Source organism: Pseudorca crassidens, chromosome 8 (assembly GCF_039906515.1).
Source record: "Pseudorca crassidens isolate mPseCra1 chromosome 8, mPseCra1.hap1, whole genome shotgun sequence".
In the NCBI taxonomy this organism is placed as follows: Eukaryota; Metazoa; Chordata; class Mammalia; order Artiodactyla; family Delphinidae; genus Pseudorca; species Pseudorca crassidens.
In genome coordinates, this window is record NC_090303.1 from 101,961,478 (window position 1) to 101,976,714 (window position 15,237).

At 40.5% G+C, this 15,237-nt stretch overlaps 1 protein-coding gene across 19 annotated transcripts in view; it reads right to left on the reverse strand.

Moving 5' to 3' along the window:
- The window catches only part of KMT2C (lysine methyltransferase 2C), a 294,358-nt gene that overhangs the window by 34,487 nt on the left and 244,634 nt on the right, over nucleotides 1–15,237 (reverse strand). For all 19 annotated transcript variants that reach the window (XR_010945700.1, XM_067747507.1, XM_067747506.1 and 16 more), the window contains 4 exons: nucleotides 13,039–14,961; nucleotides 12,296–12,588; nucleotides 4,505–6,327; nucleotides 3,294–3,405 (listed from right to left, as the gene is read on the reverse strand). Coding sequence is in view for 18 of the 19 variants with exons in the window: in XM_067747507.1 (XP_067603608.1) it covers nucleotides 3,294–3,405; nucleotides 4,505–6,327; nucleotides 12,296–12,588; nucleotides 13,039–14,961 (4,151 nt within the window). In the remaining variant the exon portion in view is untranslated. The remainder of the gene's footprint in view (nucleotides 1–3,293; nucleotides 3,406–4,504; nucleotides 6,328–12,295; nucleotides 12,589–13,038; nucleotides 14,962–15,237) is intronic.

A 15,237-nucleotide genomic window follows, 5' to 3' on the forward strand; every position in this document is an offset into this window, starting at 1 on the left:
TGTAAATAGAGCTGAAATGAACATTTTGGTACATGACTCTTTTTGAATTATGGTTTTCTCAGGGTATGTGCCTGAGTAGTGGGATTGCTGGGTCGTATGGTAGTTCTATTTATAGTTTTTTAAGGAACCTCCATACTGTTCTCCATAGTGGCTGTATCAATTTACATTCCCACCAACAGTGCAAGAGGGTTCCGTTTTCTCCACACCCTCTCCAGCATTTATTGATTCTAGATTTTTTGATGATGGCCATTCTGACTTCATACATTTTTTTAAATGGATGGCTAGTGGGAAGCTGCTGCACAGCACAGGGAGATCAGCTCGGTGATTTGTGACCACCTAGAGGGGTGGGATAGGGAGGGTGGGAGGGAGGCTCAAGAGGGAGGAGACATGGGGATATATGTATGCATATGGCTGATTCACTTTGTTGTACAGCAGAAACTAATACAACATTGTAAATAAAGCATTTATACTCCAATAAAGATGTGAAAAAAATAAAAGAAAAAAAGTTTCATACATTTTTATATCTAAATGTTAAAGCAAAGCAACACCTGGTCACTGACCAAGAGAAAGTCTATATGGTTCAAAATATCTGGCAAAACGTTACTTACTCTAATTAAATACTTCACAGAAACGTTACTGCTTTGATGAAAACACTGCCCCTAGAATTACCAAATGCATCAACATAACAAGATTATATTTTGCAAATTATTTATCAAACACTGTACCTTAATATCTGAGTACTATCATCATTTGGAACATATGCTTTTTAATTTTTTTACTCAGCTTTTGATTCATCTGTTACCCCCTGGCTCCACTACAGCCCTGGTGTGGAATAATCTCATAATCCCAAAAGCACTCACTGGCTATCACCCTCAGTCAACTTATGACACCGCCTGAAGGAAGGACCATCACCTCTACTTCTTCAAAGTGCTCAGCAGAAGGGCTAACAACACACCTGATGACTAACAGATCAGTGTACCTGAGTGATATAAACATGATGCTGAAGGAGCAGGGGTTCCGATTCTCAGGTGCATATTTTAAAGTACGTACAGAATTAAATTTAGCATTCCCTTCTATTTTGACTATGCTCAGCAAACTACAATATTATCAGCACTACTGTGACTTTGCACCAATAGAACTCGCATTATTTTCATAGCAAAAGTTGTTGCACATACCTAATAGGTCATTTAAGTTCATCACTATTTTGAAATTATGGTAGTTATTAGACTTACTGCCAAATTTATTAATGCATTAGAGAAGCACCATATGCTGTAACTTTTATATTTAAGTTAACTATATTTCAAATATAATTGATTTCCTCTGTAAAACCAATGTTTTTGGTTTTGCATTAAAATATTCTGAGGAGTTCAGGCTTCACTGGGATGTCAAAAAAGTTCAAGACATAAAAAAGTTAAGAAGCCCCGTGACACAGAAATAGTGTTAATAGACATTGTGCAATAATGAAAATCAGGACTTCCCTGGTGGTGCAGTGGTTGAGAATCCACCTGCCAGTGCACGGGACACAGGTTCAAGCCCTGGTCCAGGAAGATCTCACATGCCGCGGAGCAACTAAGCCTGTGTGCCACAACTACTGAGTCTGCGCTCTAGAGCCCACAAGCCAAAACTACTGAAGCCCGCACGCCTAGAGCCTGTGCTCTGCAACAAGAGAAGCCACCGCAATGAGAAGCCCGTGCACTGCAACCAAGAGTAGCCCCCGCTCACCACAACTAGAGAAAGCCCGTGTGCAGCAACGAAGACCCAATGCAGCCAAAACTAAATAATAAATAATTTTTTTAAAAAAACTGAGGAGCCTTCTAGAATAAGCTCTCACTGCCAAGAATGGTCAATTTGAACATCGCTAAGTTTAACAGCTGCAACAGACTAAGAAACACATCAAATGTATTTAAAAAAAAATAATAAAATAATGAAAATCACTAGAAACTACAATCTCTTCTTTGATCTCAACAATGCTTCTTGGAATTCCCTGGTGATGCAGTGTGTTAAGAATCCTCCTGCCAATGCAGGGGACACGGGTTCCATCCCTGGTCCGGGAAGATCCCACATGTTGCAGAGCAGCTAAGCCCGTGCACCACAACTACTGAGCCTGCGCTCTAGGGCCCGCGAGCCACAACTATTGAGCCCGCGTGCCTAGAGCCCGTGCTCCGCAACAAGAGAAGCCGCCGCAATGAGAAGCCTGCGCACCGCAACGAAGAGTAGCCCCCGCTCATCGCAACTAGAGAAAGCCCGTGCGCAGCAACAAAGACCTGACGCAGACATAAATAAATAAATTAATTTAAAAAACAAACAAACAAAATGCTTCTTAACCATTTCCAAAGTATCTCAACAAAGCACCTTTAAGGATTCCCAATTTATTTGAAAGATCATGTTTATCATAAATTCATGTAGATTTCATATTCAATTCCATAATCATCCACATTCAACAAGATAATTAAGCTAAATTGAGGCTCTATGCCTACTCTATTGAAAGAGGTTCTCAAACAGCAATGTGCGTAAGAATTGCCCATGGCGCTCACTAAAACTACAGACATACAAGCACCATTTCCAGATATTCTGATTCAGTAGGTTTGTGGTTGAGTAAATGAACCTGCATTTTTTAAAAAAAACTACCACATAATTCTGATGATGGTCCATGAGCAAAACTTAAGAAACACTACCTGTGGTTATTTAATACCCCTTAGGGGGTGTAAATACCTAATTTCAGAAATCCAGATACTCAAATAACTCATAATCTTCTCTAATGTATAATTTTCCATTTTTTCTGCTAATAGTGGAAAGGCTTACAAAGTTTCCAAATGCTAACTTTCAAATGTCCTCTGATGGAATAAAAAATAGTCCCAGGCTGAAATAAACTACCTTTTGTTCTCAGCACAGAACAGTTTACTTTCTGTTTTCCTGCCTATCCTTCCATCCTCACCTATTCAGGATGAAGCAACTCTGTCCCATGCAGCTTCTGGGTAGCATTAACTATTCTAAAGGTATGCAAACAGGCATACACTTCAATACTTTGGACTTCCTGCTTAATCAAGTCAATCTTTCAAACCATTCTATGATGTTTTATTATGTTTACCCTGAAACGAATGGAAACTTAACCTTTACATTTGTACAGCATTTTGCATTTGATCATATTCAGCTGACATCACAACCAACTGAAATATTTATTGTTCATATTCCTAGAATACAAGTTTTGAGTTACTATACGCTCCTTCTAGTAACCAGTAATAATTGCATGCACTTCTTGATGCACAGTAAGAATGAGAAACATCTTCACCTACCTGTTCATAACCATTGGTGGCATGCCCATATTGTTTTGTGCCATTACTTTATTTATGCCTTTAAGGGCCACCATTTTGGCTTTCATTATAGGATCTGTAATTGCATCAAAATCTAAAGGAGAAATATATTTTAAAGTTACTTATTTCATAGTATTTGGTTCAAGTGACACTAAAAGGTAACATAACTATCACAAACATTATGTAACTTACAGACTCTTATTCCTTATTATTTAATAATCACTCTTATAGGTCCTATACCAGGTAAGGAAGGAATTATGAGATGGCAAGAACCTCATCCTGAATTTAATCCCACCTAAGTGATCCACACTTTTAATACGTTAGTACTGCAAGAATCAAAACAAGGTGCTTGTCAAATGTAACAGAGATTATACCAGTAATCTAAAGCAATGCAATTCCTTTCACCCAAACTTTCACAATTCTAAGCAGAATTGCTTCTTTAGTAATGTTCCATCATGAATGAGAATTTGCAGTTATTACCAATACTAAGGAATTCCACTAAATTGGTTATTGCTCTTTATGAGAAAAATGTATCAATTTCTTACAAGAAACATAGGCTACTGACAAAAGACCTCTTTGCATATAAATAAAAAAGAAATGGACCAATATGATGGAATTGGTAATGTACGAAGGACAGAAGGTCAGTTTTACTGTTTAGAAGAAAGCATTCCTTGGACATGTGTCCTTTGATTGCTAATTCTTTCTCTTAGAGGCACGCAGGTATTTTTTACTGCATTGCTGTTCTATTGGGGGGGGGGCGTTCCCCAAATTAGTAAGCTATTGGAAGTTAAAGAGCTTCATATAACAAAAAAAAAAATGCCAAGCATTCATTGTGCATAATAGGACAGTAAGAAGTTTACTCCTAGCAGAGTTGCTTTAAATTCACCTTTCAGTGACTCTGAAAATACATGGTAATAATGGTTAGAAGTCAGGAACTAAAAAAGATTTATTTCTATTAAACAATCCCATAAAAGACAGACTTGAGAAAGTCTGAAACTCAGAGTTTTGAATCTCTTGATGTACCTGGGAGGAATCTAAAACTCTTAATCACGTTCATTTCAAAGCTGAAGGAGGAACAGAAATACAACCCTCAGTGCTCTAGTCCACATGTAATTTAATACACAAATCTTGTAAGCACTGCATCCCACCCCATGCCCACAGTAATTATTTCTGAAACTCCGAGGAATTCCTACCGATATTAGGGAAGAACGGTTCAGACCGCTGACGGATCATGGCTTGCATCTGTCTTTGCTGTTGCTGTTCTTGTCTCTCTTGATCCAAAAGGTCCTGCAGAAGTAGAGGCTGCTCCTCCAAAAGGAGGGGCCTCTCTCTATTCTGCTGGGCGGCCGTCTGAGGGACCATAAGCTGCTGGGGCCCAGACATGCCACTGGCAGCAGACTGACTTGTCAGAGGTACAGTCTGATTCACAGGCTTTCCTGTTCCAAAACTGCGATGCACTGTTGGCTGACCCTGAATGAATCCTGGACTCACCTGCACACCCTGAGGGAAAGTATGGTTTAATCTAGGGACTACTGTCACATTAGAATTCAAGGTATTATCCAAAGCATGACCAGGCGGTGTCATTAGAGGGGGAGGCAAACTTGACACATGACTGGACGGTGAGGCCGGCAAAGTTGGTGGTGGAGACCCCAATGGCCTAACGTCTGAATTATCAGATTTTTCATTAGCAAGTAGACTTGAGAGAACTGGAGTTGATCCAGGTATGCTGCAAGAGTTTATCACAACTTCAGCAGGCAGCGGAGTGGACCCACGAACACTTGTGCTGGAGCCAGCTGTTTCTCGATTAGTTCTTTTCTCAAGTAGATCTGCATCACAGGACTGCAAAGAAGCTTGTTCCCCATCATTCGCGTCTGTCTGAGCAGGGGCCTGTGGGCAGGGAGCGTCAACAGCATCTTTACCCTCGTCACCTTTCTCACTTTCACATTTGGTTTCCCCTTTAGAATCTGGAGACAGTACTTCTGTTTTAATCTCACTGCTGACAGTGGATTTTTTCCAAGGAGAATGTTTATCAGAAGGAACCATACTTTTGTCATCCTGCTCCTTTTTTGGGGGTTCAACAGATACACACTGATTATCTAACTTATCATCAATTGGAACATTAAGATCCAGTTCCTCATTAAACATGCTTTTCTTATCTCCCAGGTCAAGTTCTGGATCTGTATATGCAATGATATCAAATTCTCCTGACCTTAAGAGGTCATCCAGGTTGGGATCATTAGTTTCCAAATTACCTAAAGTATCCAATTCATCTCCCTTGCCATCCTCTGTATCGAGATTTAAATTTTCAAGATCTTCATCATCTAAGTCTTTGACTTCAACCCCCTCGAGGTCTTTAACATCTAGTTCTTTGACAGATGGGTCATCAGAATCAAGCTTTTCTTCGAGACCACCAGAAGACTGGGTGGCTATCTGCAAATTATCAGATGTTGTTTCAGCTGGTGTAGATGTTGACAAAGGGGCCTCTGAAAACTCACCACCTAAGGGGTGGCTCAGAGACCTCATGACCACAGAAGATGAATGGACAGGGTGGCTCTGCTCTTGCTGAGATGGCGGCACTTGTTCCAAATCTGGATGCACAGGCAGCTGATGAGGGAGACCTTGGGAAGGTCGTCTCATGGGGTCTGTGTGCCTAGGGCCTGGAAAGTCTGGCCGGGGAATGAAGTTTCCATGTCTTGGATGAGAAGGTGCCTCTATAACATTGCCAGGAGAAGCAGGGAAGGGCATCCGAGGCCTTCCATCAGGGGTCCTGTGCCTCAATTCAATAAATGCTTGGCCCAGTATGTTGTGCTGCTGAACTGACAGGCTCTGTGGCGAAAAATGTGGAGGAAGTCCGCCTGGATTATTCGTTTGTGAGTTATTTAAAGGCCTGGGCATATCTACAGACATAGATCTTCTCAGCTGTGGAGGAACTCCAGATCCTTGTATTTGCTGAGGAGGTACAAGGAAGCGTTCCTGACTTGACAAGGTACCGTGACTACCTCCTGGAAATCCAAATCTAAAAGAAGACATTAAAAAAGCATATCGTCAATATAAAGTATTATTCTGAATTGAGTTAGGTTGATAAAAAGGAAAAGTTTTAGATTAAACGCACATACAAAATTAATGTTGCCAAATACAATGACGTAGCAAAAAGAAAATAATCACCATTAGCAGCTACTTATAAAGTATCTATATGCAAGTAAATATTTGCCAAGTACCCTATAATAAATACCATATCCGAGCTCTAAAGGCATATGATCTAACAGATAACACAGACAAAGACAAAGCAAAGCCACCAAGCAGATGGAATCAGGTGCTTAGAAATCAGCAGATATGACTGGAGTTGCAAAGGAGTCCATTTCTTTCTTCTATATCTAGGGAGGCTATGATACGGAGGAAGCTGATTTGGGGGGATGCTTGAATGAAGGCAGGACGTCTAATGAAGTGTACTAGAGAGACTTTATAGGCCTCTGCAGATGAGAAGACAAAGGCATGATGCCTGGACAGGTTAACCTATTATTTGCTAGAAAGGAATGAGGACTGGGGGTAGTAAGACAAAGAATGATAGGCATTATCTGCAAAGATTCAGTAAATGAATAAATTATACAAATACTTTTATTTATATTGTACCTCATTCTAGAAAAAACTAAAGGCAATTTACAAATAAATACAAAACAGAGCAACAGAGAAAAACCTGCAAGCAAGATTACTCTACCCAGCAAGGATCTCATTCAGATTTGATGGAGAAATTAGAACCTTTACAGACAAGCAAAAGCTAAAAGAGTTCAGCACCACCAAACCAGCTTTACAACAAATGCTCAAGGAACGTCTCTAGGCAAGAAACACAAGAGAAGGAAAAGATCTAAAATAATAAACCCAAAACAATTAAGAAAATGGGAATAGGAACATAGATATCGATAATTACCTTAAATGTTAATGGACTAAATGCTCCCACCAAAAGACACAGATTGGCTGAATGGATACAAAAACAAGACCCATATATATGCTGTCTACAAGAGACCCACTTCAGACCTAGAGACACATACAGACTGAAAGTAAGGGGATGGAAAAAGATATTCCATGCAAATGGAAGCCAAAAGAAAGCTGGAGTAGCAATTCTCGTATCAGACAAAATAGACTTTAAAATAAAGACTATTAGAAGAGACAAAGAAGGACACTACATAATGATCAAGGGATCAACCCAAGAAGAAGATATAACATTTGTAAATATTTATGCACCCAACATAGGAGCACCTCAATACATAAGGCAAATACTAACAGCCATAAAAGGGGAAATCGACAGTAACACATTCATAGTAGGGGACTTTAACACCCTATACTTTCACCAATGGACAGATCATCCAAAATGAAAATAAATAAGGAAACACAAGCTTTAAATGATACATTAAACAAGATGGACTTAATTGATATTTATAGGACATTCCATCCAAAAACAACAGAATACACATTTTTCTCAAGTGCTCATGGAACATTCTCCAGGATAGATCATATGTTAGGTCACAAATCAAGTCTTGGTAAATTTAAGAAAATTGAATCAAGTACCTTTTCTGACCACAACGCTATGAGACTAGATATCAATTACAGGAAAAGATCTGTAAAAAATACAAACACATGGAGGCTAAACAATACACTACTTAACAATGAAGTGATCACTGAAGAAACCAAAAAATACCTAGAAACAAATGACAATGGAGACACGACGACCCAAAACCTATGGGATGCAGCAAAAACAGTTCTAAGAGGGAAGTTTATAGCTATACAAGCCCACCTTAAGAAACAGGAAACATCTCGAATAAACAACTTAAACTTGCACCTAAAGCAATTAGAGAAGGAAGAACAAAAAAACCCCAAAGTTAGCAGAAGGAAAGAAATCATAAAGATCAGATCAGAAATAAATGAAAAAGAAATGAAGTAAACGATAGCAAAGATCAATAAAACTAAAAGCTGATTCTTTGAGAAGATAAACAAAATTGATAAACCATTAGCCAGACTCATCAAGAAAAAAAGGGAGAAGACTCAAATCAATAGAATTAAAAATGAAAAAGGAGAAGTAACAACTGACACTGCAGAAATACAAAAGATCATGAGAGATTACTACAAGCAACTCTATGCCAATAAAATGGACAACCTGCAAGAAATGGACAAATTCTTAGAAATGCACAACCTGCCAAGACTGAACCAGGAAGAAATAGAAAATATGAACAGACCAATCACAAGCACTGAAATTGAAACTCTGATTAAAAATCTTCCAACAAACAAAAGCCCAGGACCAGATGGCTTCACAGGCGAATTCTATCAAACATTTAGAGAAGAGCTAACACCTATCCTTCTCAAACTCTTCCAAAATATAGCAGAGGGAGGAACACTCCCAAATTCATTCTATGAGGCCACCATCACCTTGATACCAAAACCAGACAAGGATGTCACAAAGAAAGAAAACTATAGGCCAATATCACTGATGAACATAGATGCAAAAATCCTCAACAAACTACTAGCAAACAGAATCCAACAGCACATTAAAAGGATCATACACCATGATCAAGTGGGGTTTATCCCAGGAATGCAAGGATTCTTCAATATACGCAAATCAACGTGATACACCATATTAACAAATTGAAGAAGAAAAACCATATGATCATCTCAATAGATGCAGAGAAAGCTTTCGACAAAATTCAACACCCATTTATGATAAAAACCCTCCAGAAAGTAGGCATAGAGGGAACTTTCCTCAACATAATAAAGGCCATATATGACAAACCCACAGCCAACAGCGTCCTCAATGGTGAAAAACTGAAAGCATTTCCACTAAGATCAGGAACAAGACAAGGTTGCCCACTCCCACCACTCTTATTCAACATAGTTTTGGAAGTTTTAGCCACAGCAATCAGAGAAGAAAAGGAAATAAAAGGAATCCAAATCAGAAAAGAAGAAATAAAGCTGTCACTGTTTGTAGATGACATGATACTATACACAGAGGATCCTAAAGATGCTACCAGAAAACTACTAGAGCTAATCAATGAATTTGGTAAAGTAGCAGGATACAAAATTAATGCACAGAAATCTCTGGCATTCCTATACACTAATGATGAAAAACCTGAAAGTGAAATCAAGAAAACACTCCCATTTACCATTGCAACAAAAAGAATAAAGTATCTAGGAATAAACCTACCTAAGGAGACAAAAGACCTGTATGCAGAAAATTATAAGACATTGATGAAAGAAATTAAAGATGATACAAATAGATGGAGAGATATACCATGTTCTTGGATTGGAAGAATCAACATTGTGAAAATGGCTCTACTACCCAAAGCAATCTACAGATTCAATGCAATCCCTATCAAACTACCACTGGCATTTTTCACAGAACTAGAACAAAAAATTTCACAATTTGTATGGAAACACAAAAGACCCCGAACAGCCAAAGCAATCTTGAGAACGAAAAACGGAGCTGGAGGAATCAGGCTCCCTGACTTCAGACTATACTACAAAGCTACAGTAATCAAGACAGTATGGTACTGGCACAAAAACAGAAAGATAGATCAATGGAACAGGATAGAAAGCACAGGGATGAACCCACGCACATATGGTCACCTTATCTTTGATAAAGGAGGCAGAAATGTCCAGTGGCGAAAGGACAGCCTCTTCAATAAGTGGTGCTGGGAAAACTGGACAGGTACATGTGAAAGTATGAGATTAGATCACTCCCTAACACCATACACAAAAATAAGCTCAAAATGGATTAAAGACATAAATGTAAGGCCAGAAACTATCAAACTCTTAGAGGAAAACATAGGCAGAACACTCTATGACATAAATCACAGCAAGATCCTTTTTGACCCACCTCCTACAGAAATGGAAATAAAAACAAAAATAAACAAATGGGACCTAATGAAACTTCAAAGCTTTTGCACAGCAAAGGAAACCATAAACAAGACCAAAAGACAACCCTCAGAATGGGAGAAAATATTTGCAAATGAAGCAACGGACAAAGGATTAATCTCCAAAATTTATAAGCAGCTCATGCAGCTCAATAACAAAAATACAAACAACCCAATCCATAAATGGGCAGAAGACCTAAACAGACATTTCTCCAAAGAAGATATACAGACTGCCAACAAACACATGAAAGGATGCTCAACATCATTAATCATTAGAGAAATGCAAATCAAAACTACAATGAGATATCATCTCACACCAGTCAGAATGGCCATCATCAAAAAATCTACAAACAATAAATGCTGGAGAGGGTGTGGAGAAAAGGGAACACTCTTGCACTGCTGGTGGGAATGTGAATTGGTACAGCCACTATGGAGAACAGTATGGAGGTTCCTTAAAAAACTAAAAATAGAACTACCATATGACCCAGTAATCCCACTACTGGGCATATACCCTGAGAAAACCATAATTCAAAAAGAGTCATGTACCAAAATGCTCATTGCAGCTCTATTTACAGTAGCCAGGACATGGAAGCAAGCTAAGTGTCCAACATCGGATGAATGGATAAAGAAGGTGTGACACATATATACAATGGAATATTACTCAGCCATAAAAAAATGAAATTGATCTATCTGTAATGAGGTGGATAGACCTATAATCTGTCATACAGAGTGAAGTAAGGCAGAAAGAGAAAGACAAATACCATATGCTAACACATATATATGGAATTTAAGAAAAAAAAATGTCATGAAGAACCCAGGGGTAAGACAGGAATAAAGACACAGACCTACTAGAGAATGGACTTGAGTATATGGGGAGGGGGAAGGGTAAGCTGTGACAAAGCGAGAGAGTGGCATGGACATATATGCACTACCAAAGGTAAGGTAGATAGCTAGTGGGAAGCAGCCGCATATCACAGGGATATCAGCTAGGTGCTTTGTGACCGCCTGGAGAGGTGGGATAGGGAGGGTGGGAGGGAGGGAGATGCAAGTGGGAAGAGATATGGGAACATATGTATATGTATAACTGATTCACTTTGTTATAAAGCAGAAACAAAGAAACAAAAAAAAGATAGCAGACTGCGTATGTCTGACAATCTTTAAAAATCCTACCAGGATTACCACAAAAAATCTGAAGATTGACTCCAAAATTCCAACCTTTTTGTTTCTAAAAGTATTTCCTTTGGAATTTAATTTGCTTACAATAATAAAATTGTAATGTAATTTTTTCCAAAAAAAAAAACCAAAAAAAAAATAGCAACAGGCAAAAGGAGAAAGAGAAAAGGAAAACAAGGGTAAACCTTTAACATGGAGGTAGGTATTAGACTAAAAATTATACCTGATAAAATGAAAAGCATATGTTAAAGAAATATTATTATGTTATAATATAATCCTTATTATAACTCAGGCCTACATTTGGCTTTGATTGTTCTACTAGCCACTTCAAAGATGGAAACCACTCATCACAAAAAATTCCTACAGGAAAACATCCTTTCAATTTTGAAATTTCCACAAATATTTACCATGTAAATTAAAATTAAAAATCTAAGGAGAGAATAATTCTCACTCATCACATCACAGTAGGCTTTGAAGGAATAGGGCAGTTACATTTTAAAGGTTTGACTGGTAGGATAAACTCCATCGCTGTGGCTGTGACGTAAGGCTAGTACAGTCAGTATTTAATAACAAACGGAGTGCTTTTACGCTCTGTTGGGTACTGAGGGGTTTAAAGAAAAACCCACGACCTCTCATTAGTGAAAAATAATGTTGATCACATCTCAAAGGGATCAAAAAGTAAAAAACAGCATAAACTTCTTGATTAAGAGTAATTTCAAAGAATATATATACATATGTATATATATACACACATATATATATATGACACTGAATCCCTTTGCTGTACACGTGAAACTAACACAACATTGTTAATTAACTATACAATTAAAAAATGGTCCCAAACAAAATAATTTCAGTCGTGCATATTCCCTTCTATTAGCTATTTAAATGTCAAGAAACTAAACGCATTACCTAAATCCATGAGGTCTCATCCCCATACCAGTAACATCAGGAGTACAGGGTCCACGCGGGTCTTTTGGGAAAGCAGCATATCTAGGTCCTAGAGGAGGGCCAATGGAGGACCCGATGCTCCCAGGATAGGGCGGGGGAGGCCTAGTAAAAGCCTGGCTGGCACTCTCCGGCTGCCAGTGCTGCAGGGGCCCCGGATGAGGCACTGCTCCTGGGGCCTGTGACCCTTTCTCCTGTCGACCTGCCAGCTTCTTCTGCTGTTGCTGCTGGAGGATGATTTCACGTAACTTCTGTCGCTGAACGGAAAGAAATAAAAAATGACCGGGACTTTTTAAAAAGTAATAGCTTTTTAAGTCTCAATGCTTCGGATTCTTGACTATGGTAATGTTTAAAATACCATAATATTTCAAAGTATGATAAAACACTAGCTACACTTAAATATTCAATCGGTTATAAAAAATAAAGTGATGATTTGGGTCCTTTTCCTTGCCATACAACTATCACAAAACTGAACCTTTCATATTTAAGAATTCCCCTACCAACTCATGAAAACTGAAATTAGATAAAAGAATAAGCCCAATTCATCAGTGTTGATTTTACCAATTTCATTTTTCTTCTTCGCAGTATGACCAATTCTACAGAAAAGATTGACTTTAACAGCTGTACATAAATTACTCAATTTGATAAGATGAACAGCATTCTCAAATAACACACTTAAAACATCTGAGAACATTCAACCTGTTTACCTGTCTCAGTTTCTCTGTATCTGCTTGAGACATGTTTGCAGTGCTCTGTGTATCGGTGACTCCTGAGGTCGGTACAGGTCCGGGAAGCTGGGACACACCGGAGAACTGCTGGCCTTGAGAATTCATGGGTGAGCTGGAAGGTGCACTGAAGCTCCCCTCTGATCTAGGCCGTGGCTGATCAGCGACATCGTGGGCAACCTGACTTGTTCCGAAAGAGTCAGACTGAGATCTCGGAGTCATGGGAGTCTGATCATAGGAGTCACGAGGGGCAGATGGGGAGACACGGCTAAAAGTGTCTGAAAGACCAGGTCCAGGTGGCCTGGGTGTTTGGGAACACGCATCAGGTGGCCTTACCAAAGGGCCAGGTAAGGCTGCTCCTCGATTTTGTGCTGCCTGCAGGAAAGGATCCTGATTTGGCATGAGGACTGGTCTTGTCATTGAGGACCTAGTAAAACCCTCTGAAATCCTTGGCCTCGGTATTGCTGGTGGTTGAGAGTAAGGAACAGAAATTCCAGGTCTCGGTGTTCCAGGAGGGTGAGCACGTGGGTCAGAACGTCTCTGATTAGCTGCAGATGTAACAAATAAGTCTGCTTGTGCAGACGGCCTTGGGGCTGGTGGCTGCTGACTATACGGGCCGATGGTGGTGGGCCGGGGAGTTCCAGGAGGTTGAGAATAGGGGTCTGGATTGGAGCGAGATGTTCCTGGGGGCTGGGAATAGGAATCTACAATAGGACGTGGAGTTCCTGGAGGTTGGGAATATGGGTCCTGAGATGTTGGCCTTGATATGGTTCCAGGCTGGGGAAAAGCCCTTGAAGGATGAGCAAAGGATTCATTCATTGCTGGATGTGGGGTGACGGGAGGCTGGCTATATGGATCACTTGACTGGTTATGAGAAAAGTTATCTACAGGTCGTGGTGTCAAAGCAGGCCTTTCATAAGGGTCAACAGACAATCGCCTCGGTGCCTGTGACACTGACCCATAAGGGTCCTGGGAGGATGGGGGCGGCTGCATTGGAGCTTTAAAAGGTCCGGGACCACTATCAAGAGGTGCAGGTGTCAACAAGGGTCGAGCATATGGATCAGGTATCCGTTGTCTTTGAAACGCATCTGCCCTAGGCGACGGTTTAGTAAAGTGGTCAGTGGTTCCAGACGCTAGAGGACCTTTTGCAGTTTGTTCCGAAACTACAGGAGACCGGGGCAGGCCTAAGGGTTTGGGAAATGGATCTGTCATCACAGGCCTAGGTGTGTCTGGAGGCTTTGCATAGGGGTCACTACTTGCTGTGGAGGAAGAACATAGATCTCTGACTGGGGATGGCCTACTTGCTGTTGTCTCGCTCATCTGAGTGGGCCTAGATACGGACGGTAAAGGTGCACAGTTTTCCACCAGTGCAGAATTTCTTCTGGAAAAACCATGGCCCCCAGCAGGTGGTCTTGGGGTACCAACCATTTTCGCATAAGGATCCACTGGAGATGGCGGCCGGGAGTTAGAAGATCCAGGGGAAAACATCTGTGGGGAAGGCGGCTGAGAAGCCTGAGCCTGTGACAGACTCTCTGGGATGGAGATCCGGGACGGCGCCGGAGGAGGGGGTGGAGCTTGCGGTTTTACAAACACGTCATCTGATGGCGCGGAAGTGGGGGTGCCGGGCAGCTGCTTTGCAAACAGGTCTTTATGGAAGGGCTGTGCAGGAGACGTATTTCCATTGCCAGGCTGCGGGGTCAGGGGGCTCTGGATGCCGCCACTCGGCGTGTCCGAGCCAGACTGCCCCAGAAGAGGCTGAGGGCCCAGCTGCTGCTGCTGCTGCTGCTGCTGCTGCTGCTGCTGCTGCTGCTGCTGCTGCTGCTGCTGTTGCTGCTCGTTCTTCACCTGCTCCAGCTTCTGGGTGGCTTCAATCTTAGCCTGCTGCTTACTTTTCTGCCGCATTTGCTGTTGGAATAGGAAAGAAAAAAACAATCATACGGCTAAGGAAGAATATAGCTGTCACGGGGCAGGGGGGAACAGCAACAGAAAATTTATTCGTTTGATGTCGTCAGTTTCCAGATTGCTCCCCTATTGTAAATTCCTCAAGAGGAGAGACTATTATTCATCACAGTATACCGAATGTCTACGGCAGCATATCGTTTATGATATTTATTAAAACTTCCCAAAATCAACTTAAATATATTTTACTGAGAAAGGAAAGTCTATTTTAAATCAAATTTT